This window comes from Venturia canescens, chromosome 9, assembly GCF_019457755.1.
Source record: "Venturia canescens isolate UGA chromosome 9, ASM1945775v1, whole genome shotgun sequence".
Classification (NCBI taxonomy): Eukaryota; Metazoa; Arthropoda; class Insecta; order Hymenoptera; family Ichneumonidae; genus Venturia; species Venturia canescens.
Window position 1 is genome coordinate 16870782 of NC_057429.1, and position 23552 is coordinate 16894333.

Here is a 23552-nt window from a genome sequence, read left to right on the forward strand (position 1 = left end):
ACTTCGATTTTCGAGGTTTACGAGATTTTGTTACGACATGAACGTTGCTGCTAACCTGATTGTACTTGGGCGAATAGATGGTACTAGTGGCATAAAACCCCAAGCAAATACGCGAATGGTAATACATTCCCATAAACAAATTTTCGTACTTTTTCAATGTATATTAATAATTCTGCGTATATATATACCGATTGAAAGACTGATTATTTTTCACACTTTCGGATCTGATGATCGGTTGCGAGGGCTGTTGAATAGCTTAATTTTTAGGTATATCAGCATCGACAGAAGGTAAATTAGTTTGTTTTTTCCGTTGGAGAACTTTCGTCGTTTCAAATATTTATTTTTGTGTGCCTTGTTCAAAAATTTGTAACTCCAGGATAACAATTATCATTTGATTTCGTTTATTTCTCATATCAGTATAAAATATATTACAATGTATATATGATACATAGGGCAATTTGCCGAATATCTGAATAGGCCACAAGCCCAGCTCGCTGTGCACACACACCCAAACTTTAAAAATACATTCGTTATTTAGCTTTTTTTGTCTATACTTTACGTATTTATATAATCGATGGGTTGATCAGTTTTAGCCCAAATATTTTTCGTTGACAAGTTAAATCCAACAGGGAGTGAACTTTGCGAGTTCAATTATTGTGGAATATAGCTGCGGATGATTTCATAGGACGTTTTTTCTTTATCAATTTTTTATAGCTAAAATAGTATTCATTTTCGACGACTTGGCTTTAACAAGTCATTATAAATGCATCGGAACAACAATAACAACCGTTTGGACTTGAACCCTCAAAAAGTGTGCACGTTCCTGTAGTTACACGAAACCTTTTCAGGGTCTGATTTAGTCCAGAAAAGATTTTGAATTTCAAGCTAAACTGTTTTAGACTTTTACCCAATTTTGAATGATTTGTATATCATGTTTCATTATTTTCCAATGCAAAAATCCAGTTTGGTCACCGCAAAAATGGAAATCCGAAAAAAACCAGGCAATCAAATTTGAACCAAAATTTTCCTGAAGGATTCTGAACTCTAAGAGTATTTCAAGGGTTTGAATGTCAAGAGTTTCACGTAGTGATTGGAGCTATTTGTTCGTTACGGTCTTATATATTGATGATAAAAAAAAGCAGCACGCATAAAGTGAATCGTTTGTGGTCTATATGCTGCTTCGTTGGCACAAACTTCATAGAAAATCTTCAATGTCCGTTAAAAGCAAACAATTAACCCAGTGAATTCGTTAATCCATTAGTTTAACAATTATAAAGCCATTCACAATAGTAAACAAAAACTTGTTTGTGTGCAACAAAAAAGAGATCAGAAAAAACATTTCGCTTGAACGCAGTGACAATACAGTTCGGTCACTAGCACTTAATAGGAAAGTTTGCAGAGTAAAAGAAGTCAAAAGATAGTAAAAAGTTTCAATAATTACAGTAACCTGCTTTCCGTTTTTTTTTTTTTTTTTTTCAAATGTCTAAAACAGTGGTGGATTCGACACAATCTATTCTCATTATCGATAGTTCTGAGAGAGAAAAGGTGCGTTTCGACCGAATCTCTAGGCCGTTGTTGCTGCGATCAAAGGAGCTCACAAAAGTGTTACGACTGACTGAAAAATTGTGCATTTTCAGGGCCCTAGAAGACACTTGCCCGATTGCAGTGATTCGACGCTTTTCGTTCGAAGAAAAAAAAACGGTAGTAAAGTTTGCAAAAGATAAATAAGGATTTACATGATTCACAAGTTGCGATCTTCGGTCAGCGGGACTTCCGGGTATTTGGGAAATTCGACCGCAGCTACGGGGTTTTTAACTTTGAAGCTAGGATAAAGACCAGTCATGCTGGTTCGTGTATTGCGCGCTTTGGAAAATCCATCCCAATGGTTGCCGTAAACCTCGAGCAAATCACCGACACGAAGTTCGAGCTCGCCGGGCCTGCGGGGCTTATGATCGTGTATAGCGACATGCGGATGAGAATTTTGACCCCCGTAATACCAAATGTCGTCGAGAGAAGCGAATTTGTCGTAAGCGTCGGTGTGATAAGTTTGCATTAGCTCGTACGCGACGCGACAGACTTGCGAGCTGAAAGTACACACGAGATAATCGCTCATCGACAGCAAATGGATATCGACGATTACGCCCTGCAACGAGGAGTCGGAATATCGACGGGAAACCGAAGCCGTTTCGGCAACTTCGGGATCACCGATTATCTCGTACTTCGGGTACTTTTTTTTCGCTGCTGTAATAACCTTTGGATCATCGCTCGCGATAAATACCCTTCTCACTGAAGGAGGTTCTTCCAGTTGATCGAAGTACTGCTCAACCTTGACCATGTACTCGTGGATATCGTGGAAAGCCGCCTCAGAACCAACTTTGTCAGTTCGCCTCACGTGAATTCCGACTATCGGTTTTTCGAAGCCAAGCTTTTCCTTGGAATAATCCAGGACATTCTTCACGTTCTCTTGAGGCCTCATCAAATATTTCAGAACCTGACCGACCCACCACACTATCGGGTGACCGTGTATTTTTTCTAATCTCGCCGCAATGTCCGCTGGCACACTCGGCGGTTGATATTTTGGTTTTGGATAAACGTTGTCGACGATTGGCAGCGACACGACTTGCTTCGTTATGTCACCCGGCCAATTGCTATGCGACGCTCCACTCGTCGACGTACACGTGTCGCTCACTGGCTTGAAAACCGACTCCCACCCGTCCTTGTGATACCGCCAGCCTTTTGATTTCAGTATCAATGTTCGCTCCGTTCCGTATGCAACGAGAAAGCAATACGTTAAATGATGAATTTGGCAACCGAAACCACATCCTTTGTTCAAACTGCATATCAACTTTTTCGCTTTGTTACAGTCGCTTGGATTTTGCAGATATCTGAAACAGCAATCGGAATTTCAAACGTTTTACTGATGAAATCTGGTATTTTTTTTTATTGAATTTACAAAGTTTTGAACTTTGGAACGCATGGTTTTTATCGATTTCGAACCATTTGAGGGTTTGTCGATTTTCTTCGTTTCTTTTAAACAGTTTTTGATGTCGATGAAATCCAATTCTTTGCATATGGATGGAGTTTGTAGTAAACTCGATCATGTATTCAGTGACGATTTTTACATAGAAAAACAACAAATCTTGAAGCTTGTAATGAAGCATAATTGCTGTAATTTTGTGACTAGAATATTCTTGAAAGAAGTAATAATTTGTTGCATACCTAAATCGTCTTTGCACAAGGTCCGATAAGTCTTTGGCTTCTTTCTCTCTCCATGCTTCATGCCCATCGGCTTTGCCTAATTTATCTAAATCAATAATCAGTGATTTTTTGTGTTCCCAAATCATTTTAAGGGCTTCATCCAAGTCTTTATTATGCTGCTCCGCTCCTACTGAATCAACTTTCTTTTTGGCTTTACTTAATTGAGCATTAACATAATACCTGAAATTCAAGAAAGAGAAGAGTAAATAAATGATAGCAATTTATTTTCAGAATATTTCAATTTCTGTAACAAACTTCATTGATACTGACCACATCTCTTGAACATTGTTGCGTATTCTGCGTCTCAATTCTTCATATTCCGAAGAAGGAGCATTGAATTTTTCGCTTCCTTGTTGACCCAGTAAATTGTAAAGAATCGACAATTTATCCTGTGTGGATACTAAATTATTTTCATTTGCACCTTTTGTCCCATCTCTGTGAAGTATTTAATAGATATTACTTTAAAGAATGTTTTAGGTTAATGAGTTGTAGGAAAACATTTGTATCAAAGATGCTTTAAGAAAATGGAGATGCACCTTTGAAATGGAGAATAGAATGGAGACTGCGCTTTTTTTTCATTCAACATTAAATGATTGAACATATTTTTACAGCAAGTATTTCAAATAAAAAAATAATGAAGTAGGAACACAGTGTAGTTGGGAAATATTCCTTACCCTAATAATAAATTGGCAAGTGCTTCATTCTGTTTTTTGAGTATCTCAAATTCATTGGCCATCTGTGCAAGGCGCTGCGAGTTATCTCTGTTATTTGATACTGAGTTTTCAGAGGATAGAGTATTGCTTCTAAATACATGAGAAACTGAAAGTATCAAAACCAGTAGCCAAGCGCCGAGCAAAATGATTCCAAGTTTTCTCAACAATCCTGGTCTCCCTGTCCACAGCGCCATGGTTTCTGAGGAACGGTGAGAAGTGGCTCGGAACTAAATTTTACAATCTTGTTACCACTGGAAGACAAGTTTCAAATGTTCAAAGTTTTTCTTTCTAACAAAGTTCAAATCGATACAATCATATTGATAATCGTACTAACAGAATGAATATTCAAGTATTCTTCAACTCGGTTACCTGCATTATTATTGTTTTTTTTAATTTCATATTCATTATCACGGTACAATGTTCATTTCCCATACATTTTATCTGGTATTTTTTGTGTGTAAAGCACTGCATTCTTTCTTTAACATATTCACAGTTGTGCGATTTGGTTTTGATTTGCAATATTCAATTTATGGAAATTTAGTTTTTCTATCAAATAATTATTGCCAGTAAAAATTTATTCGAATAAGCGGATCAAGATGTAAAAAAAAAATATGAGCAGAAGCTTGGATTTCAAAAACTCACAAACTGATGAAATTGAATATAAAAGTATTATTAAATTGTCAATAACACGAACGTTATTGTACATTTATTAATATGTTATTATATTATTGTTATAATTATTATTGATTTTTTACAGACTGTGAATTGTGTCAAAATATATCTAATGGATTCATTTACCTGGATCTCGCTGATCAAATGAATGTTGCATTTTTATTCCCGTTTTTCTTTAACAATTTCGTTCGCATTGTCATATATATGTGACGAGCGTTATGATGTTTTGTAAGGCAAATTGTATAGCCGTAACAAGAAGAAACAACTGGATGTGTTCTAATGCCACTTGTACTTCATGACGCTCATGAGATAATAAAAGCACGATTTTTCATAACGACATTACATAAAACTGATAAATCGCATGTTTTTCAATGATCAACTGGTGTCAATGGTATTCATGTCGATGGAAAATATAAAAAGAGTTAACATTTAAAACATCCAACGCGATTCCGGTACACGCGGAAACGTTTATGAGTTCCTGTCGGGTTCACAGAGGTTTAGTCGTACAGAAATAGTCATTGCTATGTAACCACTTCAAGGGGGATTTACGAATGTTTCACGAGTGTGTGACGTTTACATGTTAGACCATCAATGATGTTTTTTTTTTACACGTTTCATGTTCGAAACGGAAGGTGACTGAACAACGAGTACACTGGCCACGGCCACCCAATAGCGCTGTCTGTCCATGGACACCCATGATAGTTTCGTGCACATGCGCTCTGCTGTTTCAGTGTCAGCAACGGCGCCCGTTCGTATTCCGAATTTTCGGGTAGTCGGGAGTTTAATTCAATAATGTAATTCACTGTTTAAATAATTCGTTATAAATATAGAGAAACTGAATTCGATTTTTTTCCATATAGCCAAGCATATTTGGAAATCGAAACGTCATTCATCTAGATAATTGCTCTTTAGCGTATTGTTGATCACACTTCGTTGAGTCGTGATGTTTTTTTTTGGTTATAAATTAAAACTGACAATGCGAGTGCAACAAAGCTCCGACGAGCAGTTTAGTCCTCCGGAATCTCGATGCCTGAGATCTTGGCGGGAAACGCGAATAGCCGAATCTTCAAAAAGAATATGTTTGCAAGATTTTTTCACCAGGCCTGATCCTCGAAGTTCGCTCGATAAGCTCTTTTTATACGGGTATAAACAAGTGAGCTCTCCCGTGTTCCCGGAAAGAATAAGCGAAAAGTGTTGTGTTTGTTCGTGATATAATTCAACCTGTGTTCATATAGTGATGCATAGATAAATGAAACCAGTCAGGCGGGTTTCTCGGAGAGTTATCTCGCGGATTAAAACATACACGAGAGTTGCCAATAGTTACCGAGTCGCGGTTGATATCTTTTATTGGCGGGAGTCGAGAGGAGGTACGCGCTCCTAGATTAATAAAAAAAAAGGAAATTGATTTTGTATCCAGCAATGAGGCAAATGCGTGTGACAGTCGTGTGGCGCGCGCGCTTTCGATATTACCATTGTAAAACCGTCAAACTTCGCGTCTAACTCGTTCCCCTCGTTGTCTCAAACGTTGTTCACAAATGTAAAAAAAATACTTAATAAACGAATACTGAAATGTTTTTTTCTTAATTCATCACATTTCAATTATATGTTTGCTTTTGAAAGTTCGCGCAGATCAAAGAGAATTCTTATTGCGAATTGAAAAATCTCAAATGGTGAGTAAAAAATTAACCAAGTTCCTCGGACCGAATTATTAAAAACCTGAAACCTCTAAAAAATCTTAAACTCCAATTAAAAATAAATTGGGGACTGCAAAACCGTTTTTTTACTCGTGATCGTTAGCTCCAAGCTGATTTCTTAACTTGCAAGTACTTTTCGTCGTAAAGTCGATTACAGTGACAGCGAATTCTTCGAAATTTAATCGCTATAAATGAAACCTCGCGCTCCATTCGATGGATTTTATCTTCGAAAAGATCTTCGGCCTCGTCCAAGCTGCTTATCGATTTTCGAGGAATCGATCCCCAAAAGCAAAGGTCCATCCAGTCGTTTAAAAAAAACCTTTAATTTCCAAACAACGACGAGCACGAAATAAAAAAATAAAAAAACTCGAATGAAAATCGCTCCAAAGTCGAAATAATTTTGCCTCGATTCACTCCCCCGAAACTGTGCGCCGTTCTCGCTCCTCGGGGCGCGCCTTCCAAACGTCTTTCGATCCTCAAAAAAAAGGTCCCCGAATACTCGAACCTGAGTTTCTCACCTCCGAGATCTCGCTCCACCGGAGCAACCTTGAATTCCGATTTCCGCCACTCGCAATCTCCACTCGCATACGCTCACTCACGACGATGTTTGTATCGATATCTCCATTCGAATATTCCGAAGCACTTTTGTCGCGACTAAGCAAACTCCGATAACGAACGTTTCCTCAATAATGCACTTTTCTTCGCGCACTTTTCTTATCGTTATTACAGTCGAAAGCGACCCTCGTCGTAACCCCGCGCGTCCGGACTTTCCGCGCGGATTTTCCCGCCAAAAACATTTCGCGAAAACTCTCGACGAAAAGACGGAAATTAATGAGCGCCCCGAAAAGTCCCCCCCGGCCGAGGGAGAAAACAGAGCGAAACGAAGGTTATCTGAAGGGCGAAAAAATTGAATTGGACGACGCTGAAGTTTCCAACGTTGGAGTCCAACGAAATGAACGAAAAAAACGTTTGTAATTCACCAATTTTTTATTTCACGAATCGTTGGTGCAGCTTGAAAAACTACGAATCGCAAATTTGGCAGAGAACAAAATAGAGAAATGACTGGAATTATTGGAGAGTTTCTTTCGATCATTTCGTTGGACTCCAACGTTGGAAACTTCAGCGTCATTGAATTGGAAGGTTTCGAGAAGAGCGCGCTGCTTCGAGTGGAAAAGGCTCGTGCATCGAGCGGGGAAGAGCGGTATTGCGAGCGACGGAGAGATCGGAGGTGCGAGAATTTCTCATTAGAAGGTAAATCCAGCGGGCGCGTGGGCTCGCGATCGCGTGAATTTTATTAACGCTCGCGTCGCTCTCTCGTCGTGCTGCGCGCGATGGGAGGAAAGAGCTGCAGCGGCAACGAGTCGAGCGCTCCGTCGAGGCGGCGCCCAGACGCCTCGAAGGAACGAGCGAATAAGCAGCATTAGCATTAAATCGCAATATTCATATCGAGCATCAAGTTGAAAGCTTTTTTCTCGGTCTAGCTTCGCTCGGCAAAGCCCCGAGTCACTCGTTCGCGATTCCGCTCGATTAATCGCTCTTTCTTTCGCCGATACCAGGCCCAAACGCCTGTCTGTTATTTATGTGTAAAAACCGGCGTTTCGAGTACCGAAGCATCCCGGTGAGTCGACAATTTTTCACTAAACTCCTTGGACCGTATTCGGGGGGTTAAAAACTAGCTTATTTCGCGCAGAGGCGGCTCTTTCCATTTAATCCTAACGCTGAAATAAGCCCGATCGCGTATCTCTGCAGCGCGATTGCAGCGACTTCCGACACGATATCGTAGCATTGATTATCTGAAAAAGTGCTCGCGAACGAGCACGAGAATAAGAGCGCAACGATAATTGCTCGACGCGTGTATTTCCACCGGCGTGTACATCGGGAATTTCATTCTCCTTTCGCCGAAAGCTTTCAATCGAGACTCATGGCCACCGAAATCATCTCTTCGTACTCCTGCTTGTATATGACCTTGCTCCCGGTCGCTGGCGACGACGAAATCGGTCTTCCGCCGTACTTGACTGACTCTAAGGGCACTCCAAGGGCGAGAGCCAATCTGTCTCTGACGTAGTAATAGGCTCCTTGATTCTTGTGCTCCTCCTGCAGCCACATTATCTGTCAATTCGGTAAAAACACAATTTTATCAAATATTGACCTTGCCGAGAGACGCGGATCAATCTTTACGATCAACGCCGATAGCGATTTGATTCAACGACTGTGAAAGCAATCCCAGCCTCGCCCCGGCTCGGGCTTTTCTGTCCGTTTAACTCGACGAGAAAAGCCATTTTTTCACCGGGCTTCAGAATGCGAAGTAAATTGTAAAAGGGCGGCGGGAACCGAGCCGCAAGTTCGTCGGCCGAGTGAGAGTCTTTCCGGTGCGAACTCACCTTGGGTTTCGAGTATCTCGATACTTCGCGGGCGACGAGATGAAAGGGGAAAGGGCAGAGCTGCTCGATCCTCACGATCGCGATCCGTTCGTCGAGCTTCCTGCGACTCCGCTCGCTCGCCAAGTCGTAGTAAACCTTGCCCGAGCACAGCACCACTTTCTCGACCGTCGAATCCTCCTTCGTTCCCCTCTCCGGATAAATCGGTTTGAAGGAGGAACCGCTCGCGATTTCCTCCAGAGGCGAAACCGCCATCGGGTGCCTCAGCAACGATTTCGGGGTCATGACGATCTTGAGAAGCAACAAAAAGTGGATTTTTTAAAAAAGGCTCCGAAAATCGTGGATTCGAAGCATTTTTCCCCTTCTCGATTCTCGAGGGGCACCGATTTTCCTGGCATTACGCAATAATCGCCAAAAAAATCAGTGAACATTCTTTTCAATCGATTTTCAAACGCTTTTTACGACATTCGTCGATTCGGCGACGTTCGGAAGCAACGAAAATGCTAAGAGCGTCGCTTATCGCAGGCACTTGCATTATTTTCCAGCGAAATAAGCTTGCCGAAGAGCGAGCGATAAGTTCGCGAACGGGCATCGCGACAGCGGAGTGTTTCGCGCGACTGTCGAACCTCGCGTCGCTTCTCAAAACTCGGCAACTTTTCCTTTGCAACTCAATCTTAGGCTCGATGAAAAAGTGGACTTTGTATGTTGTTTCACGAAACTGACCAACGGTTTGCGGAAAGGCATAAGAATCTGACGGCGCAGAGCATGAAAAATATTCGCCGGAGTCGTGGGATTGCAGACGATCCAGTTCGTCTCGAATATCTGACGCGACATGATTTCCTCGCACGAATCTTTCGCGGAAGAATCTCCGGATTTGGGTGCTTCAGGCATGTGAGTACAATCCTCGTTAGCCAGCTGAAGAAATCGCTCAAGTCGAGCTGACGAATGCTCGGGGCCTTGGCCCTCCATGCCGTGAGGTAGAAAAAGAACCAAACCGACTTGCTTGCCCCACTTGGATTGGGAGGAACAGAGCAGGGAATCGATGATGACCTGATTAGAGAACGAAAAAAAAATCGATTACGAGGCTTTTTCCTCTCGATCGTTATTATTTATCTTTCGTAGTTTTTACTCGATTTTTAAAAGCTCCAAAGATCGGATGCTGCTCGCCGGTAAAGTGAGGAAATTCGGTAATTCCTACCTGGCAGGTGTTGGCAAAGTCGCCGAACTGCGCTTCCCATATCGTCAGGGTGTTGTGATCGTACGCGGCGTAACCGAGCTCGAAACCTTCGGATCAACAACGATGCGAAAACTTGATTAAAGACACGCCGAAGGTGCGCACTCAAAGGAGTTTGCTCGTTGAAAAGTTTCGTTTATTGTAAAATGTTTTGTCTGCGACGATAGTCGATTACCCAAAACTCCGTATTCGGACAAGGAAGAATTGGTGACCGTGTACAAGGCTTGGTTGGCAAAAACATCGTGCAATATATTTTTCCACTTTTTGTCTTCCATCTGATCGTGGATTACGTGAATTCTGTGTGAGAATGTTCCACGCTCGACGTCCTCGCCCGAGAGACGAACGTGGTGACCTTCTTTGAGGAGACTCAGAATCGCCAGGTTCTCGCCCATCGCCCAATCGAATTGTCCAGCCTCCGTCATCTTCTTTCGTTTATCGAGGACTCTGTGAACCTAATTCGGTGAACGAGACGAGAAAGTTTTCATCGAGAAATCCAACCAATCGTCGGGGATTGGGGAAACGTCGAAATTTTTGGCGTCCTCAAAATCCCTAATTTTCAATATTTCATCAGTCGTTCTCGGGTACGGAGACTCACTTGGCTATGAGCTTCAATTCCGGCCGGAACGACGGAGACGGCGGAGCAAATTTTGGTTATGACGTCCTCGTCGATCCCGGTGGGCGGAATTTTCTTGTCGGGGCTTTGCTGAGCGAAGAAATCGGTCCACGGCACGTCGTGCCAGTCCTTCATCTGCATGGTGCTGATGCTCTGAGCTTTTTTGAATTCGGATTCACAGTGCTCGAGATACTTCTGGGTTTGCTGTTGATTCGAGGAATCGAGGTCGATTTATCGAGTGTGAATTTTCAAATAAAAATCCTCGACCTTTACCTCTTTGGCGAATGCTTCGTCGATTATTCCATCCTTGAGTAGCTTCTCGGTGTAAACAACGAGGACGTTCGCGTGCTGTTTTATGCGTTTGTACATGATCGGCTGCGTCAACATCGGCTCGTCCATTTCATTGTGACCGTTTCGTCGGTAGCCAACGATATCGAGGACGACGTCGTTGTGGAACGTCGCTCTGAAGGAATTTCGTTCTTTTCATCAATTCATTAGCACCCTGGAGGAGCAGCGAGGCTTGGAAAGTTTCCTGAGGGCTCCGATATCGGGGCTCGTGGACTCGAGTGCACGAGCGAGGCCCGAATTTAGAGTCCCGACGTGACTTTTTCCATTCGGCACTCAATCCGGGTCCCTTCCGTCCACTCGAGGCCAAATCTCGACCGAGACTTGCTGTTCGGACCTGCCGAGCCTCCAGGATCGTTTCATTCGATGGAAAATCAAAGCCAATAAATTTTCTAGGAGGCTCAACGTTTTGGATTCCTTCTAAGACTAAAGTTCTAGGATAACCTGTATTCCGCAGCGACTTTGCTGCAGTACGCGACGAGGTCGGGGTCGTCAGCGTGGACGTGAAAAATCGGAGCGTTTACGACCCTCGCGCAGTCGGTGCAGTGCGCCGACGACCTCGAGTACCTCGGATCGGTCGTGAAGCCAATTTGGTTGTTGATGACGAAGTGGAAGACGCCGCCGGTCGTGTACTCCGGCAAATTCGTCAGGTGCATCGTCTCGTAGCAAATTCCTTGACCGGCAAAAGCTGCGTCCCCGTGAACGATAATGGCCACCGATTTTTCGCCTTAAAAATTCACGTTTCCGAGTTTTCAAATGAGGAAAAAGACGGAAGCTCAAAGTGCTTGGAATTCTTATGATTTTTCACCCACTCCGAACATCGCCTTTGGCAACCTGCTCCGCTCTGACACGACCGACGATCAGTGGATCGACCGCTTCGAGGTGAGACGGATTTGCCATCATCGCGATCCTGATTCTCTTGCCACTCCTCCATTCATTCATTTGTCAATATAAAAAATCATTCGAGTTTCATCGAATGCTCGTTTTATCAAAAAATACAAAAATTTCAAAGTAAAGGAAAAACAAATTGACAAAGTTTAGAAAAAAACGTTCGATTACAATGGCAAAATGAGCTAAAAATTTGAGACTTCGGTATGCTGTAATACGAAAAAATGGACGGAAACAGAGCTCAACCGTTGGTAACAGACTTTTGGGTTTTTACCTCTCCAAGAGGTTTTCCGAGTGCGTGCCCAGGTGGTATTTGACGTCGCCGGATCCCAGACCTTCCAGGTCGATCGGATTGAATTGCGAGAACAATTGGTTCATGGGTTTCGCGCATATATTGACGAGAGTGTTGAGTCGCCCCCTGTGCGCCATTCCGATGACGACAGTTTCGACCCCTGAATCGTCAGCAAATGAAAAGAGTTTTTTTTTTTTTTTTTTTTTTTTTTACAAAATTGTCGATTCCTCGAGCCTCTAGAATTGCTTTTATTGTTGACCATTTTCAGCGGAGGTTTCGCAGCACTGCATGACCGCAGGGACGAACGACTCGCAGCCCTCGAGTCCGAACCTCTTCTCCGTGCCGTATTTCTTGGCGAGGAAACTCTCGAAGGTGACGGCTCGCATGATGTTCATCCAAATCCACTTTCTGTGCTCCGGGGGCAGTTGCCAGGCTCCTGGTACCTCGAATTTCTGTCGCAACCAGTCTAGCTGACGACGCACAATTCAGAATGAATTTAGATCCGAGATGTCGCAATGTTTCAGCGAAAAATCGAGCCCGGAACGAAGCTTTTCGAAAAGTCATTTTATTTCTGTCAATCTTTTGATCGAACGTTTTACTGACCACGTTCAAATCGTGGATGTAAGTGTACTCGAGCCCCAAATGGCCGCAGTAAACCTCGTTCAGTCTCGTGAGAATTTCGCGAAGTGGAAGCTTCTTCTTATCGCCCCCGATCATCGTGATCGAGCCCAACGGAAACTCTCGGTCCATGTCCGATTCCGTCATTCCACTGAGATGCTGACGGACCACTACGGCCGGAGGCAGGTTCGGCGTCCCCTGCAGCTTCGACGATTCCGGATTTTGAATTCCCAGCGGATCGATGTCCGCTATCAAGTGCCCTCGAGCCTGAGAAAAAAAGAAAGCAGATCTTTAACCCTAGAACGCATGACTGGGGTGTGAGCACACTCCACGCGAACTTCAAACTACGCTCCCGTCCTAACAAGCGACATTATCGACTGATTATCGAAGGATTTTTTTATATATAAATTCAATTGAAATTAGTTTTATCGTACATCATTCTTTTCGTTATAAAAAAACGAAGAAAATGGTGTAGGATAAAGTCAGTTTAGCATCGTAGGACCGGATTTATAAGCAGAAAAAGAGTGGGGTGCGTTCAAACCCCGGTCATGAGGTTGAGGGTATGAAAAAAGGCACATGAGGTGTAGGGTTAAAAATATGGAAAATCCTTCAACTTTCCATATTTTTAAATGAAAAATTAAAATTTTGAATGATTTTAGTTCACGGGATAGCCACTCCTTCACAAATAAAAACAATCTTTCGTTTTTTCGTCTCGGATTAACCGATCTATAAAAGTTCTATAAAAGTCTACCACAGAGCTACCGATAAATGAACCCTTCAAATTTCAAAATTCTGCAATGTGTTTCTCGCCGCAAAAAAATCGCGAAAAAGCCCGAAAAAAAATTGGCTGCCACACGGGGCGAGCTCCGTAACGTACGATAACTTTATTACTGAAAAATGAGTGTTTTTAAACGTTTTTGCGCAAAAAATTCACGCTCCGATTCGTCAGGACGATTTTTGATAAAAGTTTGAGTACCTGATAAGCCCGAATGGTTGCATCGATGTCGAGTTCCGAGCCCCCGCTGCCGGCGGCTCCGGTCTGCGAGGTTCCCAAATCCCTCGGAGGCACGAGGGCTCGTGCCTGAGGTTTGTCCTCGACCCAGGGCCGGGTGTTCTTGCTCCCGGGCAGGCTGAGCGGGCTCTCGTGCGACTTAAGGGGAGCGTCGGAAGTCATGAGTTTGAAGTAATGGTCCCAAGAGGGATCGACGGATTTGGAGTCGTTCCGCCACAGTTGGTACATGTGATCGATGTACTGGCTGTTGTTGGGGTTGAGAAAGGAATCGTTGCGGTGTTTGGAGCGCGGTAAAAGCCAGCGTGAGAAATTGGGCCGCATTGCGAACCGGCAACTCTCGCAGGCTCGCAACACCGACCACATCTTTTCTCCATTTGTTTTGCCCGTTCTCGGTGACGATAATCGGCCGATTCGTTACATCGCCGAAGCTCCGAGGGCCTCGAATTCTAGGAGTGAAAATATGCTGAATTTTTCCTTAACTGGCATGACGTTTGTCTCGAGTTCGACGGCGATTCTTTCCTGTTTTCAATTCACGCGCGCGCCGCTGCTTCTTCTTCTTCTTTCTTCCTTCTTCTTTCTTTCATTGAGAAATAAAAAAACGAGAGGCGAGTGGGCAGACAGTTTCGAGAGTCCTTCTCGAGGGAGCAACTTCAAGCAGCAGATTTTCACTGCCTTCAGCAGGAGCGAGCCCCGAAAGTTAACCTCCCGGCTGCGACTCTGATCTCGAGAAAAATGATCGAATTCCCGGACTTTTCCGGCCCCCAGAATCATGAAGCGTCGACTACCGACCATTCATGAATCGAGGGAATTGAGCTCGAGCCGATCGACCCCCAGAGCGGAGCGGTCCGCCGCTCCCGGAACCGCTCGAGCTTCCGAGCGCGTTCACCCCCGAGCCCCGACTCCGCTCGTCGCCGCACGGCGCCGGAACTTCCTCAACAGTTCGTTTTATCGCATCCTTCGTGAATTTTATAAAACAGCAAGTTTATTGAAGCTCCACGTTTTAATCGTCCCTCCCAGGCCCCTCGTTCCGTTGCAACTTATTTCTCGTTCTATTTTCAAGGGCGCTTCGAACTCGGCGCTCACCGAGCACCGGATCATCGACGTAAAGCCCGACAATGTCCCGGAAGAATCGATTTTTCCACGGAATCGAATCACCTCCCACAAGGTAACGAAAACTCTGGGGAAAATCGAAGCCAAGTTTTCTCGCAACTTGAATTTCGTTTTTTTTTTGTTTGTTCCGTGGCGCAGTACACATTCTGGAATTTCATACCGAAAAATCTGTTCGAGCAATTCCGCCGGATTGCGAATTGCTACTTCCTCGTCATGGCCGTCCTCGCTTTCACGATAAACTCCCCCGTCCTGCCGTCCACGAGTTTGTTGCCTTTGACCTTCGTCATCGTGGTCACCGGCTGCAAGCAGGGCTACGAGGATTATCTGCGCTATCGCTCGGACCAAATCGTCAATCGGACCCCCGTTAAGGTTATTCGCAACAAGTGCCTCCAGGTAAGAAACTCACATTTTCGATGGCAAGTCGCAGAAGAGCCATTTGGGGTTTGAAAATGTTGCTTTTTGCTCGGCTCAGCTACTCGAAAATTTCATATTTTTTCGATCTATGAATTGCTGGTTTTTTCGTCAGGAAATTCACTGCGAACAAATAGTCGTTGGGGATTTAGTAAAAGTACAACGCGACGAAGATGTACCGTGCGATTTAATAATTCTTCACAGTAGCGAAAGCACCGGATGCTGCTACGTCACGACCTCGAATCTCGACGGAGAAACGAATTTGAAGGTGAAAATTTGCACTTTTTTAAGCCACTCGTAGCCTCATTTTTGCCTCTTTAAATATATTCCAATGGAGAATGAAAAATTATCGTTCAATTAAAAAAAAAAACCATTTGAATTGACCAATTTTTTATTTATTCATTGAATCGACGAATCGTCACTAAATTATTTCAATTGTCTTATCATTTGATTGTCAATCGAATGAAAATATCGTTGAAAAATAAAATTCGAGAATTAATCAAAATTTTTAAGTGATGGGGATTCGTTGATTTTATTAGACTCTGTTCGTACCGAAAGCGATTTCTTCCTGGCCGACGGAGAGCATCGTCTCCTTGGAGGGCATTGTAACGTGTCAACATCCTTTGCCGAATCTTTACGAATTTTATGGAAAATTGGAGATCCATTTCGCTGGTGAACCAGTCACGACTTCTCTGACGATCGATAACGTTTTGCTTCGCGGAGCCAAGCTCAAGGACACCGAATACGTGATAGGGACAGCTGTTTACACCGGACGAGACACCAAGTTGTCACTCAATTCGAAGATGACCGCTAACAAATTCTCCACGGCTGAAAAGTTTGTATAAAACCCTTAAGCAACTTTTTCAAGGTATTTCATGCACGAAACGATTTTCTTAAAAACGTGTTTCAAATTGAAGGTAAACGTGTTTAAATATGCAGAAAAATACACAGGATTATAGGGACTGGATAAAATCGTTCATTTTTCCATATAACGAATGAACGCTTCTTACGAAGTTTACGAAAAACGTACACAATGACAATGAAGTATATAACGAAGGTTTCCTGTCGTCGCAGTCTTTTTATTTACACTTTTTTCTTGATCCATTTTCCGTTGTGTTCTCCCTTTTGCGTTCTCTAATGCGATTTTTTACATAAAATACTGTAGTACTTTCGCCAGGGACGAATTAAATTTGCGAAATGGCTTGTAATTTCATTTGCCATGAGATAAGTTGAAAAAACGTATTCACCATTTCGAATGAATAATTCTGACATTAATTTAAAATGATTTGATTAGGGAGTAAAGATCGACCCAATTTAGACACCGATAAAATACGATCCTTCGAGCACGATCTACCTTAATGGGACTTGAAACGGAAGAACAAATTTTTCGAGTCAGAGGCAAAGTCAAGATTCTAAATGTGAAAGGAAAAAACTAACGTTTTCATTCCTGATCAAGCATGGAATGAATTTTTCGCAAAAAAACTGATTTTATTGAAAAATTATCGAAATTCTGGACCTCAAAAATGATCTTCAAAGATCCTGAGGATTTTGAATCCCCCCTAAGAACGAAACACCCTCGGAACCGCGATCGTTTAATCGTCAGAATTCTCAGGGATGAGAAATTCCATAAAAACCGAAAAAATTTGAAATCGTCCCTCGAATTTCAGGTCGATAAACAAACACGTACTATTTTTCATGGCGATTTTATTGCTGGAAGTATTTGTTTCGACGGTGCTGAAGGAATACATGAATTCGAAGGCCAGTTGGGATAGTTATTTGGGCAAAGAGAGTTCGCACACGTCGTGGCGAGCGCTGCTCGACGCTTTGTCCTTCACGATATTGTACAATTACATCGTGCCCATATCTTTGTACGTTTCCGTCGGTGAGTTGCCACCTCACTTCCATATTTCTCTCGTCTACGTCACGTTTTTGTCTCCCCGCAAGAAGAGTTTCATGGAATTTGAAAAAATCGATAAAATCCTTCCAACTTTTCGTCCCTTTGTTGGCCCTTCGTCGACAGAGCTCCAAAAATTTTTGGGCTCCCTCTTTTTCCGATGGGATTTGGACATGTACGACGCGAAGAACGACCAGCCAGCGCTCGCCAACACTTCGGACCTCAACGAGGAGCTCGGCCAAGTCGAGTATCTTTTCACCGACAAAACTGGAACTTTGACAGAAAATTTAATGATCTTCAGACGTTGCTTCGTCGATGGCAAGACTTACATGGAGAAAGATTGCGATGGAAAAATTTACCTCCTGCCAGCGGACGGGCTCGAGGCGAATGCGGTCCGATTGACGTCTTGGCCGGTGAGGAAACGACTTGAAATTCTTCTCCAATGAAAATCTCGTTCCCCCATCGATAATCGCTCACGTTTTTAAATCTCATTCTTCAGACAGAAATCTGGCACTTGATGATGAGCCTCTCGCTCTGCCACTCGGTCCACATCGCACCGGAACAACTCCAGTCGAGCGTCGCCATCAAACGAGCCGAGTATCGTGAGAGCTTTCGCCAGAAGAGGGTAACGAGGGTCAACAGCTCTCTCATGATGGATCCAGCCCTGCCGGAGTATCAGGTTCGTCGAAGGGGCCGAAAATTATTGCGGATCCAATCGAGGGATCCAAAGTTTTCAGAGTTTTTTCTCAATGTTTTTCTAACTCAAGGGAACGAAATTATTTTCGCTGTTGTTTGTGCGCCCGGGGACGAGAATTTTGCCTTTTTTTACGTTCTCACGATATTTAAAGTGGATTATTGTTGTTCGGTTATTCGAGGCTGCTTCGGCCGACGAGAAGGCCCTCGTCGAAGCGAGTGCGAGGTGCGGAGTTGTCCTGACCAAGTGTGCCGGCGACGAGATCGAAGTGAAATCGTCCGACGGGACGCTCAACTTCAAAAGGCTCGAAACCCTCGAATTCAGCTCCGGTGAGTCTCATCCCCGCGCCTCGGGGAAATCGACTTTTTCAGGAGTGCAAATTTAACGAGATTTCCGTTCCAGAGAGGAAGCGAATGTCGGTGGTCGTGAGGGACTCGGCGGGCGACGTCTGGCTCTACTGCAAGGGAGCGGACTCGGTGATATTCCCGTTGACGAGCGTCGGGGCGGTCGACAAAGCGATTAGGAGCGTGTCCGACTTTTCCAAGGTTTTTCCCATTCTTCCCAAGTCCCCGGAAGTCCTCCCGGCATCAACGAAGTCCTGACGAAATTCTCATTTTTTCAGAGAGGCCTCAGGACCCTCGTCATCGGATACAAAAAAATGAGCGAACCGGAGTTCAGAAGATTCTCGGGGACGATCGAACACGCGCGACAAACAATCGGCCCGGAACGCACTGCTCGCGTCGAGAGAGCCTACCACGCGATGGAGAAAGGCCTCACCCTGCTCGGGGTCACCGCTGTCGAGGATCGTCTCCAGGAAGGCGTGCAAGAAACCCTCGAGAGTTTGAGAGTCGCCGGCATCAAGGTGCGCCGCCACGTCGAGCGAAGCATCCAAACTTCTATGTGCTTTCAAAAATTCCTGGAAAATGAACAATCTTTCAATACATTCTTTCGAATTTTATTTTTTTACAATTTTTTTTTTCGATTCTTATTTTCATTGATTAAGGTAACTCCTGTACTGCATTCTAGTCAAATGAGTGCTAAATTTAATAACGTACCGATTAAATGTATTGTCAGTGGATTTGTACAACAGCATATCTTATTGAGATGCAAAAATATAAAAAAAACGCTAGTTTTGCAAAAGCGTCAACTGATTAATGCAAATTTCCACGCTGACACATTTTCACTGGTATTTTTCAAAGTATTATCTGCGTTTTTCGATCGATTTTATTGCCACAAGTCTGATTTTGTTCGTCAACCGGTCCTCTATGAATCCACCGCGTAGTTGGTTTTTTTAACACGATCGTTTCACTGTCGCAGCTAATTGTTCATTGAGTGAAAAAACTTTATCATTCATAATTTCTCTCAGGAATGAGTTTAAAGGAAAATCTACGTGGTGAATTCGTAGCGGATCGGTTGAGAAACAAAATGAGACTTGGTGCAATAAAATCGGTTAAAAAATACAGATGATTCTTCGAAAAATAGCTGTGAAAATGTGTCGTCATGGAAACTTGCATCAGTCAGTCGATAGTTTTGCAAAACTATAATTTTTAATATTTTTTCACGTTAATAAAATCTACTAACAATAAGTTTAATCGGTACGTTGAACTTGGTCTAAAAGCGTTTTGAAAATTTAGCACTCATTTGACTAGCATGCAGTGCAGGAGGTACCTTAATAATCGGTTGGCCAGGTGTGGGTTTTGACAGGCGACAAAGCCGAGACTGCGGAGAACATCGCATTTTCTTGTGGCCACTTCAAACGAGGCACGGAAGTTCTGAGGCTCATGGATCAGACGACGGTGCAAGTGTGCTTCGTAGCTCTCACGAGCTTCGAGTAAGTCGGCCATTTTTTGGCCCTACGAGCGGTTGCGGATCGCCATTTTTCGATCGACGAATTTGTCCGGAGGCGATAAATGTTTGGCTCTTTGCAGACGCCGCTTGAAGCTGGAACCTCTGAGGCAGTACGGACTCATGATGGATGGCCCGAGCATGGGAATCGCTCACAAAAATTTTCCTGAATTGCTGCGAATCGTAGCGACGAACTGCGATTCTGTCGTCTGCTGTAGAATGTCACCGCTGCAAAAGTGCGAGGTGAATCCATTGGGTTGCCCTTTATTTCCATTCCGTTTGCCCACGAGACACAAACGAATCGGGAATATAAATGAAAATTTTTAAATACCTGAAATTTTGAAAAAAAAAACGATTTTGTGATTCATTTTTTCGATCATTTAATTTTACAGATCGTTCAATTAATCAAGAACTTAAAAAATCGCCCCTTGACAGCAGCCATCGGTGACGGTGGCAACGACGTCTCGATGATCCAAGAAGCCCACGTCGGTTTCGGAATAATCGGCAAGGAAGGTCGACAGGCAACGATGAATGCTGATTTTGCATTCTCCAAATTCATGTACCTCAGGAAAGCCCTGCTCGTTCATGGCCACTGGTATTATCTACGAATCAGCACTTTGGCGCAGTATTTTTTTTACAAAAACATAGTTTTCATAACGCCCCAATTATGCTTCGGGTTTCACAGTGGATTTTCAACTCAGGTTAGCATTTATTCTCTCCTTGGATTTATCAAATTATTTTATTCGACGTTCGTGCAGAATTGGGCACTTTTTCACCTGATAAGTAAAACGAAATGACTTTTTTGGTGACTTACATGAATTTTGCTTTCAGGCAGTGTACGACAGCATTTTTTTAATGTGCTTCAATCTGTTCTTCACGTCGGTGCCAATTTTATGTTTTGGTCTCCTCGAACAGGATTACTCGGCCAATAAATTGCTACGATTTCCACAGTACTACAAACTGAACAGGAGAAATCGCTTGTTCTCGCCACTCCAGTCTGCAATTTGGGTCTTAATCGGTAATTTAGAATTTTTTGCAACCTGTCAGTATTCGATGATTATTCGTAGTCGATTAACCGGTCACTGTATACACGCAGGCGTATGGCAAACCAGCGCCATCTACTTTGGGGCCTACTTTTATTGGCTCATCAATCCAGTGATATTGTACAATAACACGTCAGCGGATTTCTGGTCGTTTAGCACCTGCATTTTCCATTTGGTCACATTGGTCACTAATGTACAGGTTAGAAAATTAAGTTTTCAGCCCTCCGGGCGGAAAGTGGCAACTTTCGGCCCGCTGCGCGTGCCGAAGTTGCCGCATTCCGCCTGCGTCGGACCGAAAAATCGTATACACTCCACGGGAGTGAAATTAGACCACCTCAAACCGCGTGCTTATCACCCTCGCCTTCGGCTCGGGTGACAATTCTGCCCGCGGTTTGAAGTAGTCTATTTTCCCTCCCTAGGTGTGTAATATACTATTTCAATATCTCCGCGACCGTATGCAAAGTGATACAGTTTGATCGATTAAAAAAAGGCTCTGTCAGCCTACGCAGAACGATGGCAAAAATCGACTTACAGAGCCTTTTTTTAATCGGTCAAACTGTGTCAAAGAATTTCGATTGCGAAATTTGCAACTATCTCTCTCGCACTCACGGTTGCGATATACCAACTGATCCAACAAAAAATTCACGAGAATGGGAGAAATCATAAAAACTTCGAAAATCAATTATTTCAGATTCTTTATCGCAGTTCATATTGGACTTTCCCACTGATATTGAGTGTCATTTTATCGGAAATAGTTTTTTTCGGTACAACACTCGTTTATTCCTCGCTGAAAAGGTCAGGAAAAAAAATCCACAAATTTTCGTATTTCCCACCGTTTATTATGAATATTTTGTACAGTAAGTATTTGTTTACAGAACGTACGACGGCGACATGCTACGAGTATTTCATAATCTACTTATTTCACCTTCGTTCTGGTTACTGACCTTCGTTGTTCTAATCACGTGCATCATTCCGGATATTCTGGTCAATGTACATAACGCTTACAGACCGATGTTTTTCAACAGCATGGAACAAAGATACGCGTCCCAAGATGACAATAGCATTAATTACAGCGAGGCGAGCTTGACCTCGGAATCAGAGGTGAAATAATTCATGTTAATGAAAAAAAAAACACAATCACTATTCACAATGATAAATGTCACGTCAAAACGGTTGGCGATTTGTAAAAAAAAAAAGTACGAAGATTCGAGTATATCACGAGAATATATTCTGTAGCCACGTATGTATACACTTATTTCGAAATGAAGCCAGGAAACACGCACTCTGTCAAATTTATGCAATTATACAACGGGATTAAATTGCACTCAATTTTTCGGTTTCCGATAGCAAAAGTATGTAAACGAAAAAGAATGTGACAAAAATTTCAAGATGGCTACGAATGAATTTTTTTTTGGCGGTTTTTTTTACCCAGTGATGTTAGCGTTTGTTCGAGACTTTGAGTAATGTAACACAAATATCTCGTCTCGACTCGTGTTACTTCAATGTATTCGTTGGAGAAGTACAGCCAAGTTTTGTTCGGCTTTGAAAGAAACTTTAATATTTTTTTCTTTATAGAATCAACGACGTTGGAGCTTCATCCCATGGAGAGGGAAACTGTCTCTGGGAAAAAACACTTGACACATGATTAGTGTGAACAATTGTTGAGACTCAGTTGGAAATAAATGGCGTGCCGAAATGAAGAGTAGAAAGGCTCGCATACTTCGCGTTTCTGCTTGTCTGTTGGACCGGTACGAAAACGAAAATGGAGAGAGAAAAAAAAGGTATTTTCATTTCGTGGAAAGCTTAGTCGAATGTTTACGAGGAGAGCAGCGCCACCGCTACGATCCCGGCATTCAATGTATATATGTATACTGATTTTTAACGGTCCCCTCTACCCTCTGCAGTTATATATCGACATTTTAGTTTAAGGGTTGTTCACAGCGTGCGTAAGAATCGCAAAACAAAAATAAGCTCGTGAAGCATTTCTATCGTGATTTCTGTTTTGAGAAAAAATGGAATCCACCAGAATTTTGAACGAACTCGAGCTAAAGTGCTCAAAATATGTACAAATTATTATAAAATGTCAATCAAAAATGGAAAAATAAAAAATATATTCTTACGTATTTGAGAATATAGAAAAAATCAAACTTTATCATATTGCGCGGAATAACAAAAAAAGGAAAAAGAAATTTCAGCACTTGAACGAAACACCCTGCGATTTTTATTCCAGCACGTGATATATATTGGAAAGAAAAAAATGCAATTCCGTCAGTTCTCAAGAATAAGCAGCTTTTCCGAAATTCTACAAATTCTTTGAGTTTAGCACAAAAATAAGATGTGAATGCACCTTGTTCCAATAAATTCAGAGCACTTCGTACCGATTAATTATTTGATTAGACAAAATTGACGACCTTCAGAATAGTTACCGAAGCGAAAAGAACGATTACCGAAGAGAGATTATGAAAAACACGCACAAAGCTTCTGTGACTCGAATTTCAAGATATATCTAAGTCGACTGTGGCACAGTTTGGATAATTTTGTCGAAGACTGCGAACGCGGAGAAGAATCAATAAATCTGTACAGAATTAAACGAAGAAAGATAACGCGAACGAAACGAATTCAAGACGACGCTTTTATAGTTTTGTCAACACGAATATTATTTACGTATTGAAAATTCAACGATCTTATCGTTGCGTCGTCAAAATGGCAAATGTTTCGCACACATGCGAGAGGTTGCAGTAAAGTGGTGGTGTGCTCGATGCTGCTGCCACTGGGTACGTGCTGCAAGAGGACGTTAGACGTTACGTACGTGAAATACGAGAATTTAACCTCAGTCGT

At 42.8% G+C, this 23552-nt stretch overlaps 3 protein-coding genes and 1 long non-coding RNA gene across 7 annotated transcripts; 1 reads left to right on the top strand and 3 right to left on the bottom strand.

The window, feature by feature from the left end:
- Positions 1-384: 384 nt before the first annotated feature.
- FucT6 (alpha-(1,6)-fucosyltransferase) lies at positions 385-7217 on the bottom strand. Of its 3 annotated transcripts, none has more exons than XM_043428915.1 (5): positions 6856-7217; positions 3933-4222; positions 3529-3693; positions 3220-3438; positions 385-2885 (listed from the first exon to the last, which is right to left on the bottom strand). In XM_043428915.1, the coding sequence occupies exons 2-5, from the start codon at positions 4163-4165 to the stop codon at positions 1742-1744; spliced, it is 1761 nt and encodes a 586-aa protein (XP_043284850.1). In that variant the 5' UTR covers positions 4166-4222; positions 6856-7217; the 3' UTR covers positions 385-1741. The 3 variants fall into 3 exon arrangements, with proteins under 3 accessions (XP_043284850.1, XP_043284851.1, XP_043284848.1); XM_043428916.1 differs by lacking the exon at positions 6856-7217 and adding an exon at positions 4770-5398 and having other exon boundaries at positions 3933-4198; XM_043428913.1 differs by lacking the exon at positions 6856-7217 and adding an exon at positions 4770-5398.
- On the top strand, positions 6138-22837 carry LOC122416186 (phospholipid-transporting ATPase IF). Its single transcript, XM_043428917.1, has 19 exons — positions 6138-6313; positions 14778-14882; positions 14966-15220; positions 15354-15506; positions 15778-16073; positions 16906-17120; positions 17259-17545; positions 17632-17811; positions 18008-18155; positions 18229-18371; positions 18449-18688; positions 19515-19657; positions 19755-19914; positions 20064-20372; positions 20503-20689; positions 20768-20913; positions 21406-21509; positions 21590-21815; positions 22290-22837. The coding sequence occupies exons 1-19, from the start codon at positions 6311-6313 to the stop codon at positions 22350-22352; spliced, it is 3363 nt and encodes a 1120-aa protein (XP_043284852.1). The 5' UTR covers positions 6138-6310; the 3' UTR covers positions 22353-22837.
- On the bottom strand, positions 8176-14336 carry LOC122416179 (2-oxoglutarate dehydrogenase, mitochondrial-like). Its single transcript, XM_043428906.1, has 13 exons — positions 13682-14336; positions 12691-12972; positions 12347-12557; positions 12070-12247; positions 11720-11835; positions 11352-11634; positions 10836-11025; positions 10545-10766; positions 10125-10401; positions 9914-9999; positions 9439-9765; positions 8719-9006; positions 8176-8446 (listed from the first exon to the last, which is right to left on the bottom strand). Exons 1-13 carry the CDS (start codon positions 14078-14080, stop codon positions 8246-8248), a joined length of 3060 nt encoding a protein of 1019 aa, XP_043284841.1. The 5' UTR covers positions 14081-14336; the 3' UTR covers positions 8176-8245.
- LOC122416188 (uncharacterized) lies at positions 17276-20782 on the bottom strand. 2 transcript variants are annotated; one of them, XR_006262079.1, is made up of 5 exons: positions 20486-20782; positions 19495-20273; positions 18495-18742; positions 17492-18424; positions 17276-17405 (listed from the first exon to the last, which is right to left on the bottom strand). It is a non-coding gene; the product is annotated as an uncharacterized lncRNA (long non-coding RNA). The 2 variants fall into 2 exon arrangements; XR_006262078.1 differs by having other exon boundaries at positions 19495-20286.
- Positions 22838-23552: the final 715 nt, after the last annotated feature.

Bases quoted from the DNA above. Each gene is read 5' to 3' on its own strand.
- LOC122416179 (XM_043428906.1), bottom strand. From the start codon at position 14,080: ATGTGGTCGGTGTTGCGAGCCTGCGAGAGTTGCCGGTTCGCAATGCGG. The intron at 11,635-11,719 runs GTGGGTGAAAAA...TGAATTTTTAAG, and splicing joins TGCCAAAGGCGATGTTCGGA to GCGAAAAATCGGTGGCCATT. The intron at 9,007-9,438 runs GTCAGTTTCGTG...TTGCTTCTCAAG, and splicing joins TGCCTTTCCGCAAACCGTTG to ATCGTCATGACCCCGAAATC.
- FucT6 (XM_043428915.1), bottom strand. From the start codon at position 4,165: ATGGCGCTGTGGACAGGGAGACCAGGATTGTTGAGAAAACTTGGAATC. The intron at 3,694-3,932 runs GTAAGGAATATT...AATACTTCACAG, and splicing joins CTTGCCAATTTATTATTAGG to AGATGGGACAAAAGGTGCAA. The intron at 2,886-3,219 runs GTATGCAACAAA...TTGCTGTTTCAG, and splicing joins CTTGTGCAAAGACGATTTAG to ATATCTGCAAAATCCAAGCG.
- LOC122416186 (XM_043428917.1), top strand. The intron at 14,883-14,965 runs GTAACGAAAACT...TCCGTGGCGCAG, and splicing joins ATCGAATCACCTCCCACAAG to TACACATTCTGGAATTTCAT. The intron at 18,156-18,228 runs GTGAGTCTCATC...TTTCCGTTCCAG, and splicing joins AACCCTCGAATTCAGCTCCG to AGAGGAAGCGAATGTCGGTG.